At 32.8% G+C, this 19,705-nt stretch overlaps 1 protein-coding gene across 1 annotated transcript in view; it reads left to right on the top strand.

Moving 5' to 3' along the window:
* The window catches only part of LOC129234474 (mitochondrial import inner membrane translocase subunit Tim23-like), a 40,928-nt gene extending 21,579 nt beyond the window's left edge, over positions 1-19,349 (top strand). The window contains exons 4-7 of the mRNA XM_054868474.1: positions 4,200-4,287; positions 12,977-13,035; positions 14,092-14,202; positions 18,983-19,349. Of these exons, the coding sequence (XP_054724449.1) occupies positions 4,200-4,287; positions 12,977-13,035; positions 14,092-14,202; positions 18,983-19,089 (365 nt within the window). The 3' untranslated portion in view covers positions 19,090-19,349. The remainder of the gene's footprint in view (positions 1-4,199; positions 4,288-12,976; positions 13,036-14,091; positions 14,203-18,982) is intronic.
* The last annotated feature ends 356 nt before the right edge of the window (positions 19,350-19,705 follow it).

Genomic DNA, 19,705 nt, shown 5'->3' with positions numbered 1-19,705 from the left:
CAACAATCTGGAAAATTTACGCATCAGAAATTCTGTATTTCCTGCTTTTTTTGGGCAGTTGGAACTTTGTGTTGTGCTTCAATTATTTTTGGTTCTATTTAAATATTATTAGATGGTCTCTTTTAATTCTATCAGAGCTAGTTTGAATTTTGTATTGCATACTTATCTGCGATTTTTCCAGCAATTTTTTCTAAAAAGAATAAAATCTCTTTTTTTTAAATGCCTCCATAACCAGAAACATTTTTCGTTCAAATCGTTCTACACTAAAAGAAACACATTAATTAGCAATATGAAATAATGCTCTCAAAGAAAAGGGGGTATCGGGGGTTTTCCCTTGGAATTTTTCCAAAATTATAGTTTTTAAATGCAGCAGTAATAGACAATCTCACAGATATCAGTAGGAGGAGAGGTTCGAGGGTCCTCCTCTCAAAAATGATCCAAAAGTTGAAGGCTTTAAAACTCAACAGTTGGCCATTTTTGGTAACGTTTGGGAAAAGAATAGTGTCCAGGGATTCTTTCCAGCTATTTTTCAAAATAGAGTTCCAAAACGGCTTTTAGGAAATCTTCAACGATGTTAGGGGGATTGGGGTTCTCCTGGAAATTTTTTCCTCAAAATAGCTCTACAAATGCAATTCTAGACGACCTTGGTGATGTTAGGAGAAGGAAAGTTTCATGGACTGTCCCCTCAAAAATATTTCGAAATCAAAATCTCCAAAGCACGATTGTGAACTTTTTGGAACTGTTAAGGAAAATTATTGTGTTTAGAGACTCCCCAGCAGTTTTTTGAAACACAATTTCCAAAATTCAGTTTCCAATGATCTTAAAGATGATGTAATGGGGAAAGTGTGCGTGGATTATCCTCCGAAAATGTTCAAAATTAGCTCTAAAGCGCAATTCTGGATGGTTTGATGATGTTAGGGGAAAGGGGAGCAGGACTGTCATTTCTTGTAGGAAGGGAGGGGTGAAAGTGTATGTACTCAATGAATTTTATAGGAAAAAAGCATCAAAATACATGCAAGTTGCAAAATAACCATACGTTTTTAAATTAAAGGATGGGAGTGTCAATTGATCCCCGTGATCCGTGATTGCCCAAATGATGAGTCTAGAGGGTAGTTTCAAGGGCCTCTCAGTAGAAATTTTTCTAAATTGAAGTCCTTAAAATGTGACTGTCGGCCCTTTTTAGTAACATTAGAGAATGAGATGGTGTTCAGAAACTTTCCGGAATTTTTTGACATTTATTTCCTAAAACAATATTTAGGTGATCTATAATGATGCTGTTGGTGGTGGGGGGGGGGGGAACGCAAAGGGGATTTTTTTAACATATTGTTTAGAGGAAAATTGTATTTTATTTTTATTTTAGGAAAAAAAGTTTTGAAATTTTTTTTTCCTCCTGTGCAATTTTTGTTTGGACATGCAGTTTGGGGGGGGGGGGTATAGTCACTGCCTGAGGATCATGCTACGTCTTCAAATAGCATAGAGACAATAGAAAGTAAACACACCACTAGTGACCAGTGCTTCAGTAGTGGCCACTTCGAGGTATATATTTGAAAAAACAGGATTCCAGCTCCTCCATTGGATTTAAAAGGGCAGGAGATAATACCTCCTGCACATTTGATGCACTTTTGAATCTATTGGGAGAGATGGAATCCTCTTTTTTCAAATATACACCTTGAAGTGGCTACGCTACTTAAGCACTGGCCACTACTGGTGTTTTACCTTACAGCCCCATAAAAATTATAACAATACAGTGAAACCTGTGTAAGTTGACCACCTTCGGTGAACTACTTTAGTGGTCAACTTAAACAGGTGGTCAATTTAAAGAGGTTGATTTATATGATAAAGGCTGATTCCGTGCATGAAAAAAAGCGGTCAACTTACACAGGTGGTCAACTTCACAGGTTTTACTGTAATACAATTTATTTGAAATTGCTGTGAGAATTTTTGAAATAAAATCAATTTTGACCTGTAGTAAGATTTGTTTAATTAATTATTAAAATTTGTTTATTTTCATTAATGCTTTAGCTTGAGAATTTTTAGATAAACTGAATTATTATTATTTCTGACAATAAAACTTCCTTTCTTATATCATAGTGAGTTAATTACTCATTCAAGAAATGTATGAACGTAATGAAGTATTATTCTTACAACTGTATAGTTTTGATATCATTTCAACAGGGGTCGAAGTAGTCCTATATATCCTATATTTCCTATATTTTCAAAAAAAGCATCAAAACCGTCCTATATTTCCTATATTTTTCAAAAATGTCCTATATTTCCTATATTCTAGTTTTTTACCCTATATATCTTTTAAAAAGAACAGTAAATAAGCTTTCTGACATCGGATTTTTCGCTTAAAGTACGTGCCCAAACAAATCTCAAATTGAAGAACGAAACTGGCGAAATCCTGCAACAGCTTGCATTGCTTTCGCTCATTAGCTACATCAATGTGACGTCACTATAGTCAGGGGTGATTGTGAGTTCATCAAAAAATACCTGAAAGTTTCAAAGCGAGAACGGGGGGGGGGGGGGGTAATATTTGGCCCCTATTACTTAAGTGCACTTATGCCATAGTATTAAATAGTTCAATAGTCAGAGTCAAAATAGTGTGTGTACATTTGATTAAAATTTTAATGGGTTACAAAGTTACTTTTGAGCTGGTGTTATACAAAATTATCTTGACATTTGTCCATCTTAAGGGATTAGGTGTCCATCTTAAGGCTCTTGCAGGTATATTTAATGAGTATTATATAATTTTTAAAAAAATTGCGGAGATAGGGAGATAAAAGCATAACAAAAAAAATAAATAATTCCGGTATTTTCAGACATAAAAATACCGGAAATACATCCGAAAATACCGGAAATTCGGTAAAATACCGGAACACAATCACCCCTGACTATAGTGTGGAGTTTCGAGAACTAAGTCTGAAGTGATTTTAGAATTTTGCGTTGGGGGGGGTGGGCAACAGCTGTTTGTTTTGTTTTCCATCATGGTTTTCGTTTTCGTTGGTATATTTTTGTGTTCAGTGCATTTTCTGATCGGAATGTTCAAATATTCTTTTTGCAATCTTTCCCTTTTGTAAATTTTGGGATCGTTAAAAGTTAGTTCCTTTTGATGTTAAAAAGTAGTTTGTTGAAATAAGTGGAATTATAATGGCAAAATTGCATTGCTTAACAAAATTTCGTGTGGAGTGGTTGGACCAAGAGGACATTATTGGTACAAATTTTGGTACATGGTGCACTAAAGGAAAATATGATTTTACTGCTTTTTGCCATTTTTGCAACAGTTCAGTGCCTATAAGCAATACTAGATTTTCGCGATTGAGGCAGCATGCTAAAACATTCAAGCATAAACAAAACTCTGAAAAACGTCAGAAGGATCCTTCTCAAGCTCTGTTTGTTCTTATTACAAGTGGTAAAGGGTTCAGTTTAGTTATAAAATCAAAGAATAGTGGAATTTGTACTTGGGTCATGAGTGAGGAAGAAATAATAAAATTTGTTCCAATTTTGTTTAGTTATTTAGTCTATAAAGTGCACTGTTTTTTCAAAAAATATTCTTTCATATGCTGGAAAGTCATTTCAGATGTAAGTTTTAATTTTGTTTGAGTTTTTTTTTAAACATAATCATTGATAAGAATAACTAAATAATATATGATAAGTATTATTTCTTTTCTCATAGCAAAATTATTCGTATTATGTGTCCTATATTTGTCCGATATTTTTTGTGAAAAATGTCCTATATGTGACAAGTCGATCACTTCTACCCCTGTTTCAAAATACATTTGAATCAATAAAATTCTGTCATTTTATTTCTGATAGGTTTGACTTGATCAAATGTGTCGATTTGATTTACCTCTAAATAGAAAATTTTTAATGCTTGATTTTTATTATTATTATTATTATTATTATTTTGTATAGTAGAAAGTTTTCACAAATGCTGGGAAAGAAATACTTTTTCAGTCTAAAGTTTGCAAAAAAGAAAAAAAAATTAATAGGGCTACAAGAAGTAAGAGCTTGCCAAGAACTTTAAATATCTGAAGGAGATACAAATGAAACCTTTATGCTATAGTTTTGTTGATGTATTTCATATTGCATCGGGTAAATCATGGCTTAACATTTGTTAATGATCATTTCCATTTCTCAAACATAACAAGTAACCGGTCTTATCAGACCTTCTTATGAAATTAAAATTGTTCTTGTAGGAGCTGTAATTGGAGGTGTACAAGGCTTTCACAGTGGCTGGAAGCAAATGGCTTCGATGGAACAAACCCTCAGTGTCAAAAGAACTCAGTAAGTGCAGGAATTCTGATGCATGGTTTTAGTATATTCTCCCAATGAGTCATCATTCCTTGTCAAATCATCAAACGGTTTAGGAAAAACTGTCGCAGAACTGGACGAAACTTGGTACATGAAGAGATTTAACCTAGTTATGAATGGAAAGGCTTTAAAAAAATGTTTTTCACCTCATTAAAAAGTTATAATTTATTATTTTTTCAAATTTTCATTAAAAAATGCTAAACTTTGAGAGGGTTAATCCTCATTTGCTCAGAAACTATAAAAGATACAAGCTTAAAATTGGTTTTGTTTTATACCTCTTTTAATGTGCTTTAATTTGATGTGCAACTTGATAAAATCAAAAAAAATTATTTAATTAAATTTTAAATTTTTTAAAAATGGAAAAGTTTTAAATTCCAAAAACAATTTATGAAATTACTTTGTTATCCTTTCACATCTTGCCGAGTTTCATAAGAGGATCTTAATGGGATCAGATGATACAGAGATCACAAGTTTCACTTTTATGTCCAAATTTCCGCATTTTGGACAAATAGCTTTCTGACAGATCGATCAAATATTATTCTAAGTTATAAAAATCAGCACAGGAAACTATAAATAAACTGCTAATAGTAATCTAAATGACTTACTTACATAAAAATTGAATGAAGTTATTATAATAATTGAAGAAAAAATAATAAATTTAAAAAAAAAATAACTTATTTTTTAGAAAAAGAGAACATTTTTTAGAAAGAAGCATTGTCTGACAATTATCAGAATTTTTTAGTCTCTAAGCTGCGAAATCTTGACTATCTTGTTCTTTTCCTTAGCTGGTAGAGTATATGTCCGGTTAGTTGGCGTGATGGGATTTACTTTGCAAATAATGTCCGAACAAAGTATCCAAAGAATGTCTGACACTAATGGATATGAAAATGAAGAAGGTTCTGGTGGAGGGGGAAAATGACTCTCACTTCATTATCTTAATTTTTGGCCAAATTTTAACTTAGCCACCATTTTTTAGCATATAAGGTTATAAAACATCCATTTAGATGAAAATCCATAAGAACCTTTTCTCCAGTTGAGATGACAGAACATTTGGTTGATTATGGAGAAAATTAAAATGCGTTGGCACTCCCTTGCTCCAAAACTTAGGGGAATAAAGGCATGCAGTTTTTGGGTACCTGATATTGGCACTGCTTTCTGGAAACCATGAGAGAGCTGTTCTGCATTTTCTATATATTCATCTTGGCAGGGGACTTGCAAAAATTATTGGGGGGGGGGTAAACATCACCAGGATCTAATAGTATGTAATCCCATAAGGCCTCCTTGTCCGTCCCCCTCTTTCCAAAACAAATCATATTTTTTTACCTTGAAAATGCCAGTTTACATATTTTTCTAGTGTGTATAATTTATATAAACCAGCAATATGTGCCCGGTAGCAGAAACTGCGAGACGCGAGACGTGCGTCGCAGATTTTTCAGCAGCCTGCAGATAATTTTACCAAAAAACAAAAAGAAAGAAAAAATTAATAAATAAAAGAAAAAAAAGAAATACACCTTGGCAAAAAGATCGTTCGGAGTTCGTTTTTTCACCGGAAAAGCGATGGATGCTTCAGCATTTCATCTAGAAACATAGTCGCCATATTTGGTTATTCATAAGATCGAAGTAGATAAGATGCTTAAGTGCCTACATTTTCCAAAACAAAGGACAATTGGATATTTCATTTAACTACAAACTAAAAAAATGACGTAAAATGTGCAGCTTTTTTTTGCTTTGGATTTTTTAAAATAGTTTTCTTGAGAAATGAAAAATTTTATATTTAAAATTTCACCTTATCCTCATTGTTTTGGACTCAAAAGCGCTAAAAACTTTTCAACTTAAGTTTAGTCTCATGAGGGTTTTTATTTTTAAATTATTTTTAGCAACAAATTCAGTAATTAAGATCTTAGTTTTTGGCGTAGTCGCCATGTTTGGTCATTCCCAAGCTACGTTTTCATAAACGGAATTAGATGTTTATTGCAATTCATGCTGTTGAAAATTGTGCAAAATGTGCCATTTTGTTCGGATAATTCTTAATTGTTTTGAAAAGTGCAAAACTTTATCTTTACAATATTATCCTATATTCATTGTTTTAGAGGCATATGTGCTAAAATCTGACTATTTCAATCTACTTAATTTCTACTTGAATCTCTCTCTATTACTACTTTACAAATTAAAAAATCTATTTATAATCAATGAATTTTTCGCGTAGACGCCATGTTTGGTCATTCGCACTTGCCTAAGTTCCCAAAAAAAGAATTGGATCAAGTTTTGATCTGTTTACTTCAATACAAACTATTGAAGGTAACAAGAAAAAATGTACAAGAAATCATGTGTTTTTTGATTATTTTTATGAAACATGAATTATTATCTGCAGAATTGTATTTGATCCTCATTGCTTTGGGAACTCTGCAATAAACTAAAACATTCATCTAAAATGCAGTTTCCTGCCAATTTCTCATTCACTAATTTATTTATTCATTTTTTGAAAAAAAAAATTCAAAAATCTATTTTAACTTGAATTTTCCACATTTAAATAAATATGAATTGAATAATTGTTTTTCATAGTGTGCAGAGTTCTATTTATTTTTATGGAAGTAGTGAATCCCCCCCCCCCCCACACCTTTTTAAACTTTAAAACTCGGCGACGGTGGGGGCTACCAAGTTTTTCGTGTCTAGTGGCCACTGGCCAGTTGGAACATATCTGAATCTTGACCTTTCAAGGGACTTGTGTATTTTATGAAAACAGAACTAATAATAATGCTGCAGATTATTTTCAACTGCCCAAAATAGTGTCGCAGACTGGCTAGAAAGTTTCTGCTACTGGGAATATGTGACATGGCATTTTCAATTAGTATAAAAAATTTCTGTTTCAATCAACTCATGTCACTTATCTTAAAGGACATTTTTACAATTCTATTTTGTGGGGAACCATTAATACAAAATACAAATACAAATGTGACGACCAGCAACAGGCTCTGGGCCCAGTTGGGCTGGTCCTAGTCGATTAATTAGTCCTCAATGAAGATCAATGGCCCTCTTAAAGCTATCCACTCCCTTGCTCATTACCGCCTCTTCCGGTAAGCTATTCCAATTAATAAGAGTCGTTGCTAGACTTATATAAGAGAATTTGACTTGCATGGCTGGGCAGAACAGAAAATTTTTCTTGCGGTAGACTTTCACTCATCTTAGTAATGGCCCTGGGCCGTCACAAGGTTTGTGTGATTTTGACTGCTCTTCAAGAGTGTAAATACAGAAAGAGGGACAGCAGAGTTGACTTTTGATTAAGGATGGGGCCATTACTAAATCATGAGTACACAAATCAGGAAAAATACCTCTTACACATTATGTGCGGAGAAAGCGAATTAAAGGGCTTGCTGCTAAACAAGGGTGAAAATTTTCGAAAAAAAGTTTGAAAACCAATTAATACCATTTTCGATTATATAAGGGAAAAAGGGCTCTCCCGTAAAGGATTTTGAGAAGTGATGTTCTTGAAAACGCACACGCGCACAACGGCATTCCGTCTGTGATGATGTGAAGGGAAGAAATGGGATTCGGAATTTTCCTTTAGAATGTTTGCAATAAAAAATCCAAAATACATAATATCAGACTATCTTTGCTGATGTAAAGGAGAGGCGAAGTTTAGGGGGGAATTTCCATTTTCCATGGAAATGTTTCGAAACATTAAGGTTAAAAATAGAATTTTCAAGGCATTTTGGTAATGATGGGGCTCAGAGACTGCACTCACTTTTTTCACACTGAATTTCCAAAACCGCATATTTTAGACGATCATAAGATGTAAGGTGATGGGAACTAGGGGATTCTCTCAGTAAAATTTGAAATCTCAGGTTTAAAAACTTTAGCTTTGGTTACGGTTTGGAAGAATGAGATTCAAAGCTTTTCCCAGAATTTTTTCGAAATTGTAGTTCGTTCTGAAAAAGCAACTACAGACCAACTTTTAGTAATGTTAGAGAGAGTGGAGGTTCAAAGGCTTGCCTCCTGAAAATGTTTTAAAATTAAAATCCTACTATAGGCTATGTTTGAAAACGTCAGGGGAAGAGGTGGAGCGTGGAGCTCCCTCAAGCAACACTTTCGAAATTTGAAGGTCTGAAAGTACGATTTTGGGCCGCCTTTGATGACGTTAGGAGAATAACTAGAGTTCGGGGCTCTCCTCTCGAAATTTTTAGAGATTGAAGTTCTTAAAACACAATTTCACAAACGCTGTAGGAAAGGGGCTTTGGTTACTTTTGCCTGAAATTTGACCCTTTTTTATGTATAATTTTAAATGTAGGACATCTCACAAAAGGTAGGGCATTCCTCCCTCCCTAATTCCACCCCCAAGATATGGCCCTAAAGCCATGCAGTGGGCATACATTGCTTGTGGCTGTAAATCTAAAACCAACTTTTAAGGTACACCAAACTCCCCTCTCATTTTTGACACACTATCATAGCAGTCCTCTTAAATACTAAAAATGCTAGTCTAAGTGGACAAGAACATCTTTTAGCATATTAAATAGTCTTTTCCTTAATGTTTAGAATTTCCTAAAAACCTACAAATTCCTCAACTTTTACAATCCCTATTGGCATTTGTTAAGTAAAAATTTATCTTTAAATATAGCACTCTTCAAGCAAAAGCACTTGTCACTTTCCCTAAAAAATGGCACACACAAATACAAATTATTGGGGGGAATTCCCCCCCTCCCCCAAGACCAATGGATTGGGAACTAGTGCATTTGGGTGTCATAACTGAAGTTCAAGGCCTTTGAAAGGTCAGGTTTTACCCACTGGTACAGTTGCATAGGTGTCGTAAATTGGTTTTCGTATGGCCTTTGAAGACTTACCCTTGCTGCTTCTCTTTTGAGTGTACCTCTCACGCCATCACATGGGCTTTTATCGTGAGCAGTGGCAGAAAAATGCCACTCAGCCTTAATACCAAAATCTCTTTCATGGCAGCATAGATTTAAAAACTTCTTTTTATTTTTGTTCTGTGCATCTGATCCATCAGAGAAATAAAAAAAAAATTCTGATCCACTCACAAATTTTGATTTTTAAAAATTATTAGCTTTTGATAAAATATGTGGACAGCTACTGTGCTGTGCTCAAGACATTCCAAGATGATTATGAAGCTATGGATTAGAGTTTTGTTTTCATTTTAAGAAGTATACAGTAAAAAGGTGAATTGTGGCTTGGTTTCTGTTTCAGTGTACTTCATCTTGTAAAACAAAGCTATAGTTTTCGGAAAAGTCACAAGCTACTGCCACCTCAAACAAACCCAGGGGGTCCTGTAACAAACCATTGGGTCTCATTCTCAATAGCCAGCCCCCAGCCTGTTTCATTTTGTTAGCTACCCCTTTCACCCCCTTTGCTAACTGTTTGAGTTCTAAATTTGTAATGTATTATTTTAAGTTCACATCCTCAGAAAAAATATTTTCTTTTATTTTCCTTTCTTCCTTTTTTCTTGCTTTGCTTTTTTATTATTTTTTTTCCTTCAATACAATGAGATTTAAATGATGAATATTTTAATAAATTAGTTATTTTGCAGGAACAAAACAAATGTAAGAAGAAACTTCATTTTCAGTAAAAAAAATTGCATGAAATAGTGAACATGTATGAAGCAGATTTAATTACAATATTCTAACATATGACATTTTGAATTATTTCACCTTTTTTTCTTTCTTTTGTAGATAAAAAAATTAACTGTTCAGAACACTAACTCATATTTTCTCAGATATGTGAAGCTTGTCCCCCCTGTATCAACTGATCTCATTAATATCCTATTATGGAAATTGTTAAGATGTGAGAGGATAACACAAAGGAATTTTGTGAAGTTTTTCAAAATTTTAGAATTGTCTGTTTTTGAAAAATTTTAATTTAAAAATTAAATTAAATTATTATTTATTTATTTATTTATTTATTTGTATTTATTTTTTTTTTAATTTTTTATTTATTTATTTTTTGTATTTATTTTTTTTATTTATATTTTTATTTATTTATTTATTATTATATCAAGTTTTAAATTAAAGCAAATTAACGGAGCTTTAAAACCAGACCAATTTTAAGTCTATATCTTCTATAGTTTCCGAGAAAATGAGGAATGTAGCATATCTCAAAATGTAGCATTTTTTAATGAAAATTTAAATAATTATTCATCAATAACTTTTGAATGAGGAGTAAGAATTTTTTTTTTTTTTCTGTTCATTTCATTTTCATTCATAAATAGCTCAAATCTCTTCATGTACCAAGTTTCAGCCTGTGAAACGGCTGTGACGGTCCATCCTAAAATAGTTCCAAATTGCATTGATTTGACATAATATGACCCCAATTAAATATATATTCAATTGAAATGTTGTTAAAATTTCAAAAGCTACTAATCAACTGAATTTGGAAAGTTTTTTTTTTTTAAATTATTATTGTACTTTAAACAATGCCAGTTAACTTAAAAAGTTTTGCAAGAAGCTGAAATGTTTAATTAACTCATATGATCACCAAGGCATCCATCCTATTACTAAAATTAAATAAAAGTAATAAATACTTCTATGAAACAGCCAATGCCAGTAAAAATTGTATAATACTGAAAGATGAGTATATAATGTAAAATTAAGGTACAAATATTTTTTGTAAGATCTTCCTTAAGTGATTTTTAATATATTTTTTCATTGTAAGTTAATTGTTTTTAATTAATTTATTTTTGCTTGCATCTAAAAAATTTTGGCTTTATCCCTGGGGGAAAAAACTCCATTCTGTGAGCAAAACTTTAAAACTAACAACATCTGATTGATGAAGCAGAATGATCCTGCTGCAGTAGAGATGAAGAAGAAAAAAAGCAGTATGACCTTGAATCTCTTTCAAAAAGAAAACTATTTGAGGCTTGAGAATGAGAAAAATATTGAGCTTGCAAGCTTTCAAAGTTTTGAAAAAAGTTATAAAAATTAACCTCAGATTCGCCTGCACAGTTTACCAAGGATTTTTTCAAGAGGAGGGTTTGATTTGATTTAAATTTAGACTTGAATAATGATTTTATTCAATATGATTTAAAATTAGTAAATAATGTAAAGACAATAGAAGAATATCTATTGTTATTTTTTGAATGATACTTTCCTTCTGACATTATTCATTGTTGCTACTCAAACACTGCAACTCAGAGAATTTCAAAGCTATTACACGTTTACTTTCACAGAACTGTCTTTTCTCCAGCCTCAGCACAAACCACTTTTTTTTTTCACAGTTGATTACATTTCATTTTTTTTTTTTTTTTTAAACATTAGTCACTATTTTCACTAGTTAAAAGTATCTTGCTTGTGGTGGTACTGATAAAGCACATTTGTGACAGTAAAAATATCCTTGTTCTTTGCCAGAATCTCCTTAAATAAATTACATCCTAAATATCTCTCAATATTCTTTGAACTATTTTAATTCTGTTTACATTGTTGATGCAGCTTTTGCTGTGCGAAATTTTCTGTATCCTTTAGAAAAGTATGATTTCTTTCATTTCAACTTTTTTATTGAATGTTGTTACAAAGTAAAATAGTCTAAATTTTTGTTTTTTATTTTCTTGAAAACTTTAGGTGGAAGATGTAGATTCCCTGATTATTTAGAGGTGGGCTTTCAAATGTTTTAAAATTTAAGCCCTAAATTGCATTTTATTGTTGTTGCTCATGACTGGATTGAGGGCATTCCTGGGACATTTCAGCTGTTGGAATCTTCTTATCTCATAAATCGATAGGCTTCTATTGCACTCAGATTGCACTAACGATGACGAATCAATAATTCTTTTTTGAAGTTAAAGGATGAATTAAAAATACAAGTTTTTTCAGAAATCCACCCATTTAGAAATCTTCCCACATTTAAGGCGAATCTGTTTCTGAATGGAAAAATAATGTTTAATGTAAGGACTTATATATTATAAAAGAAAAATTCTCAGTATAAATATAATCTTATTGTGATGTTTTTAATGTACTGTATGCAGAACTGAAATGATTTTTGTTGGTGTTTGTGGTTTGCTCCTGAGAATTTTCATTGTAATTAAGTTTCTTTATTCATATTTAAATAGGAATTAAGTTAAAAAGTATTAAGTTTAAAAAGTGGAATATTAAGTAGGTTGAAAATAATGAAAGGCAAAAGGTTTTATCCTGAAAAATATTTTAGTAGAGGAAAGGATTTTTTGCAATTGAATAAATATTTTTACTGAATGAATGATGTTTCATGATATTTATGAAAGAATTATTTTAAAATCATAATTTATGAACTCGATCAATTATACCTTCTTCATTAAGAGTAAAATTTTCCCTAATTAGTTTTGAATGCAGTGCACGCGGGTTAATTGAGTCAACCACCTTAATGAATCAAATTATCAAAAACAACAAAATCCAGCTTTTTTGAATTAGCCGCTTTATTGATCCAGCCACTTTATGGAATCAAAACTGTTTAGAACAAACGTGATTCATATAAGCGGCAGCTACTGTATCACCACTTGGTAATTAAATTTCATTTATGACTTTTTTTTCTTTAATTACATTTAGTTCCTTTCTGCAGTATGAAACTTCTAAAACTTTTTACAATTTTTAACTAATTTATTTATTTTTACTTTTCATTTATTTGTTTTTGAGAATTGAAAATTTTATACTTCGTTGTGTTAATTTTTTGTGATTTATTTTCTTTTTACTTACAGATTGTTGAATCATGTATTAAAAAGGGGTGCAGGAGTGGCTAATACACTTGGTGTTGTTGGTAAGTTGGATCAAGTTTGTTCCATGGTAGTACAGTGAAACTTCGGTAACTCAACATGCAGATAACTCAACTACCTCGGTAATTCGACATCTATTTTCTTACGGTTGGCCCAATACTATTTCAGTGGGTGAAAACCTCTCTAATATGACACAAATTTAAAGAAACCCCTATAAGTTGACATCCAATTGCTATTGTTGTTCAATTTTTGCTACAACCTTCTTTCATGTTGACTTCTCAGAATTTTATGCTCCGATTTCTTGGTCAGTCAATCTTTTTCTGGAAAACTCTTTTAGAGAATTCAATCCTTTATCCAGGACCAGGAGAGTTGGTGACCACACTTTTTGTTAGTGTTTTTGCAATTCTAAAAGGCTAGGAAAAATGTACCTTTGGAAGTCCTCTGGAGAAAGAAGGCACTATGACATGTTTTACTTATGCTGCTCAGCAGGACTTTTTATCTTTAACAGACCTGACTGACAAAAAGCTGTTTCACTTTTTTTGAAAAATTATTGATTCATTCCTCAGGAGGTATTCAAATAATATTAGTGATTTTATTATGCACTCATCAAAAAAAGGAAACAAAAAGAAAATTTATTTACTGGGATCAATTTTTATTATGTGAATGTTAACATTAGTAAGTAGGTGAAATTTAGGAATTAAAATAATGGAATCTCAGTAAGTTGAAAATTGCTGTATTAATCGCATTACATATTTTTATAACTTAGTAACTAATGTTAATATATATATACAATCGATTCTGGTTTATAGGACCACTTTAAGACTGGACCATTTTGGTCCTAATAACCAGCTGGTCCGATTAAGCGAACAGGACCTGTGAAGCTTGACCGAACATGCTATACATAAAACATTTAAATGCTCTTATAATTATTGTGAGCCTCATATGTATGGTGAGCATACAAAGAAGAAAAATCGCTGTTTACGAAATTTTTCCATTCAGAAATAAATTGAAATAAAGATAATCATATGTTTACACTCGTTCAGCAAAGTGTTTCATTGTTAGCAACTTTCATAATAATTTTCTTCCTTTTGTTTTGACAGGATTAATGTACAGTGGCTTTGGGGTAATATTTTCCTATGCCAGGGGAATGGACGATGAATTGAACACAGTCGCTGCAGGAACAGCTACGGGTTTGCTATACAAGTCTACAGGTTTGTAAATTTAAGTTAAGCATCTGTACCCTGTAAAAAAAGAGCAAAAAAGTAAACATAAAAAGTTACTCTTTTATCCTCAACATTTGCTGTTCCCTTGCCAATGAGAGATTTTGTTAGTTTTGAGAAAAAATTAGGTAGCCGATTTGTTCTTTAACATTTGATTATGCTTCAGCCAAAATTTTTTCACAAGTAAATTTCAGTCAAAAAAGCTCACTCTTTCTCTTCTGTGAGTTTTTTTTTTTTTTTTTTTTTCAAATGTGATAAAATCACATTTGAGTGAAATTATAAAAATCAAAAAAGTTATATCCATTCAAGAAATTACTCAAGGTGCACTATTTCCATCTTCCCAGCTCAAAGTAGTCAATGGTGCTTTCAAATGTCACCTGAAACCATTCTTTGATGTTTTTGCTAACTAAAATAATTGAATAAGTAAATTTAGAATGTCCTGAAATATCTTAAATTTATCAATTTGTCCTGAAATTAGAAAAAGTGTGCTTTTTATTCTAGTTTAAAAGTTTTGTTTTCTTCCTGTATAGAACTGTAGACGAAAAGAAAATATTAAAAATTTGCTTAGTGTATTGATTTTTACACTTCTAAAACCACTAACTAAAAAACTATATATAGCAGAGTTAAGAACTCCTAATTTGGTGGGACACTACAGTTTTTTAACCGAATCTGCCACTAAAGATTATTTTTCCCATTTTTGTTAATTATTCTTCATGAGTTACTACATTATTTGATGCAATTCACTCCCTTCCTGCGTTAATCAATATTTACCTTTAAATTTGCATCGTGAATTAGGTGTCAAATTCTGTAGGTCAAAGAAATTGACAATAATTTAAAACCATCAATCTTCTTCCTTTTTCTTTTTTCATTGCTTTTTATCTTGCTCGACATTGAAAATGCAACACCAAGAAGAAGTGTTCAGAAATTTATGTAAATTTTAGAGTAGACGTACATCACTGAAATGCGCAGCTATCCGACGCACGTGAAGTAAGATATAAGGGAAGGAACTTGCAGAATGGGCAATATTCGTGTCGTTATTTCTGACTGGAGAATTATTGAAGAAATTCTGTTTTTGTCTTGGAGGATACGTGTAACATGAGAGAATGCCAGGCCGCCATCAACGAAGGCACTTCCAGCAGATAGACGATTTTACGAGGGGTATGGTGATCGAACTGAGAAGGTGAGGTTGGTCCGTACGTCAAATCGCAGCTGATACCCACATGGATACGAGCGCGGTGCATCGGCTGTGCCGAAGATTGTTGGAACAACGAAATGTGGCAAGATTGAGGGTGCCGGGGCAGCCAGAGTGACGTCAGAACACGTGGATCGACGCATCCACCGACAAGCTGTAGCAGACCCACAAGTCGCTTGTTTCTCAATTCTGCAGCAGGTGCAAGATACCCTGAATGTTCTTGTGTCAACCAGAACCATATTCCGTCGTTTGGTCACACATGGTCTGCGATCACGGCGTCCGCTAAGAAGACTGCCATTGACCCCACAACATAGACAGCAACGTTTAGTATGGTGCCGGACTAGAACGACGTGGATGACAGAATGGCGAAATGTCATGTTCTCAGATGAATCCCGCTTCTGTTCATCCAGTGATAGTAGCCGCATACGTGTGTGGCGTCGACGTGGAGACAGATTTAATCCGGCAGTATCTGTGGAACGTCCCACTGCACAACAACATGGCATAATGGTTTGGGGCACAATTGCGTACACTTCCGAATCACCCTTTGTTCGTATTCAGGGCCCTATGACGGCCCAACAATACTTGGATAATGTGCTGCGGCTGGTGGCAATCCCTTACCTTCAAAGGCTACCTAATGCAATTTTTCAGCAGGATAACGCCCGACCACACAGTGCTCAAATCTGCCAACATGCTCTCCAAGGCACACAGGTGCTTCCCTGGCCACCATATTCTCCTGACCTGTCACCAATTGAACATGTATGGGATGTGATTGGACCCCATTTGCAGACTCTGTCCTTACCTCGTTCAGAAGACGAACTGTGGCAAATGGTTGAAAGGGAATGGAGAGCCATCCCTCTGGACACCATCCGCACCCTTATTGACTCTATACCTAGACGTGTTTCTTCGTGTATCGCTGTCCGCAGTGGTCCTACATCCTACTGAGCCGACTCCGTTCTCGCTCTGTATTCTGCCCATCATTTTGAAATTAATCATTTATTATTCCTTGCTGTCTCTGTCTTTTTTTCAAATTTCATCACTTTCTGACCACTCCTTGGTGTTGCATTTTCAATGTCGAGCAGTGTACTTCCCAATACTAGAATCTGCCAAAATAAACTAGACGAATAGAAAGCAATTTTTTTTAAAAAATGAAATATGTATTTAGCTATAAACTTCCTAATATTTTTTGGTTTGGAACAGGCTTGGAGTAATCGCCGATTACGTAATCGTAATCTGTTGATGGGATACTGCCGTAATCGAAATCATAATCAGGATTTTCATGCGTAATCGTAACTGTAATCTAAGTAAAATAATCCATAATTTCCCCTTGTAATGATGTAATCTTGACTTTCTAAAAATGAAAAAATGTAAAGCGTCCTTTTACTAATGTGTGGGAAGATTACATAGTTCAATAGTAACATAGAAAACGACTTCTTTCTTTAAACGTCTATTCAGTGCTCGTCCCCACTCGTTCCTGTTTGCAAACGAGAGTCTTAAATCGAGCCCTATCTTAAGTGTTTAGTACAATTAGTATCCTGTGGGCATCTGCTTTGACAGGAACATTTCAGGGCTTCTTGGGAATGTCTTCCCAAATCCTTACAATTGGTCATTCATCAGTTTCCCCTTCATCTGTCAATGTTAGGCAATCAAGCAAAGCACATTGCCGCCTCAAAATCGAATTTTAGCAGAAAAAGTACAATGATATCAAAAGTATAAGTAAGTTTCGCGCAACAAAAAGCTTTTGGTTTTTTTTTATACTTTCATGAGAAAATAGCGAATGAGTGAAAAAAGATTTTGTCAAAAGAAAACCGAATTCGCATTTGCGTTTCAGTGATTCCTTAAACACTCTTGCTTTTACACGTATTGCATTTATTTTTTGCTACATGCCATCTAATCTAAATCCTGGTAAATAAGTTTTTTTTTTTTTTTTTTTTTTTTTGTATGTTTTCAAAATAATTGCTCGCATAAAACGTTTGCATTAATAGATTTTATAAAATTTGTTTACGTTTTATTGTATTGAAGGAATTACACAAATTTTGAAATTTAATTACCTTTTTATGCCACATTTTTAAAGTGAGAAAAATTGCACCTCACTGCTACATTAAAACTGTGATGTATAAATATTATTATAAAATACTCATTTATGAAAAAAAAAAAAGCTGTATGACTAAAAAGTGGAAATCATAGCAAAACATGTTATGCCCAATCTTATTTTTTATTAGTGTTAAATTGAAAACTTTTCGCACTTGTAAGAGTGCAATTTCTTTAGTAAGTGATTGATTCAAGAATGAAATCAAAGCATATGCAAATAGCTTATCAAATGATCATAAAATTGATCCTGCAAAGAGTTGTAGGGGTCTAACACTCATATGTATCCTTTTGCTAAAAATTTATACTACCCAAGTATTTTTTTAATTTCTGCGTCATCTGCTCTAGTCCAACGATTGTTTAGCATTGCTGAAAATTTTTTCACTTCTCAAACAATGAGAAAAGGAGAAAAAAAAAACAGACATCTTTGAAGTATTAATGACACTTAAATGTATTTAGTTTCTTTTTTTTTTTTAATTTTCAATTGTTTAGTTCCATATCTTTTATTTACACTTTCTGCGTATTTTATTACATTGCAGTTTTTCTGCATATAGAACCATACGAGATTTTTTTTTTTTTTTAAGTTACTGCGTATTAAATTAACTGATAATATACTAAATAATTGAGAATACAATGCTGAAATATACCACACAATTTTCAGAATTTTTAAGCTCTAAAATGTTGAGCTGTTTAGCAGTAAATTATTGCCCTTAACCAAGACCTAAGGCAGAACTACTGCAATGGCAAAATAATAATGAACAGCTTAGTAAAAAACAATATGCACTGTGTAAACATTTGATGAAGTGTGTGCCTATACCTGTATACAATGTACAGCCATTTGTAGCATTGTGTAATGTACGCAATTTGAATTTTCTAGATGTATCTATCATATACTGCTTTTTTTCCTGCAAAGGCGTAATAATACAAAATAAAAATCTTTAAGTTAATACTACATGGTAGTTGCAATTATCTCTTTAATATTAAATCAAAAATCATAATTTTCAACTATCACGTTGTTGGTGCAAATGAGTGATATATATATACATTATAAAATAAGTCTGTAATCGTATTCAAAATCATAATCGGCATACTATAATCGTAATCGATTACATTTTCTACATAATCGGATAGTTGCTGTAATCGTAATTACGTTTTGACAGAGGATTATAATCGTAATCCCCCTTTTTTTGGTGCCAGTAATCATAATCGTAATCGATTACATTCCCTCGTAATTGACTCCAAGCCTGGTTTGGAATCATGTATTTATACATATGTTTGTTTCTTATATGTGTATATTCATACTAAATACTGAGAGGTTATTCTTGGCCCCCTCCCCCAGAAAAACTTTGAAATGACTGGAATGATTGAAGGACAAGATGGTGCCCATAGTATATTCAATTTGCCTGTAGAATGATTTGCACCACAATAATGTATCTGTTTTCAACGTAAGCCTTTACCTTGCATTTTTTATTTTATTTATTTTTTCTTCCACAGGTGGATTAAAGAAATGTGCCCGAGGTGGTGCAATAGGTTTTGGTTTAACAGCTCTGTATAGTTTGTGGAGCAGCAAAGACAGACTAAGACAAATGCTAGACTTATAGATTAAAGAAATTAAATTAATTTGTAGATGGACTGTTTTGTAATTTGCTTCCCAAGTTCTGGGAACTGACGCATTGTAATTTAGATCCACAACAAACATGCTGACTTAAGATGGTTTTCTTACGTTCAATTTTATTTATTACAATAAAACCTGAGTCTTTATGTTTTACAATTGCATTTGTCATTAAAAGAAATTTCAAATCATGTATATTTAGCTGATGTAAAAAAAACTGGTTTAACACATTAAAGATTTTACTTGTTTTATGATGTAAACTGTTTTTCATTTATTGTTTTTCATTAACTTTCAATCTAGCAGCACTAAGCTTTTTAAACAGCTGGTGTGGTTTCTTTGTGCTCTGTCAGTATCTGCTTGAACTGAATGAATCCAGGGAGGTAATTTTTCTTTCATCATTTGAATGCCAAGTAAGAATAATTTTGTTGAATAAATGCAAAAATATTGTGCAATAAATTTGTATAATTGCTACTCCAGTATTATTTTCATCTTCTGCCAACTGTAGCATTTAATATTTTACTACTTTCGCTTGAAATTAAAGATATTAGTTATGAAACCTGGCCCTACTTTTCAAAGTCATAAAGTTACAACAATGTCCTTGGCTG

Source organism: Uloborus diversus, chromosome 1, assembly GCF_026930045.1.
Source record: "Uloborus diversus isolate 005 chromosome 1, Udiv.v.3.1, whole genome shotgun sequence".
In the NCBI taxonomy this organism is placed as follows: domain Eukaryota; kingdom Metazoa; phylum Arthropoda; class Arachnida; order Araneae; family Uloboridae; genus Uloborus; species Uloborus diversus.
The sequence above is the reverse complement of the archived record's forward strand: the minus strand, read 5'-3'. Positions and strand labels throughout refer to the sequence as shown.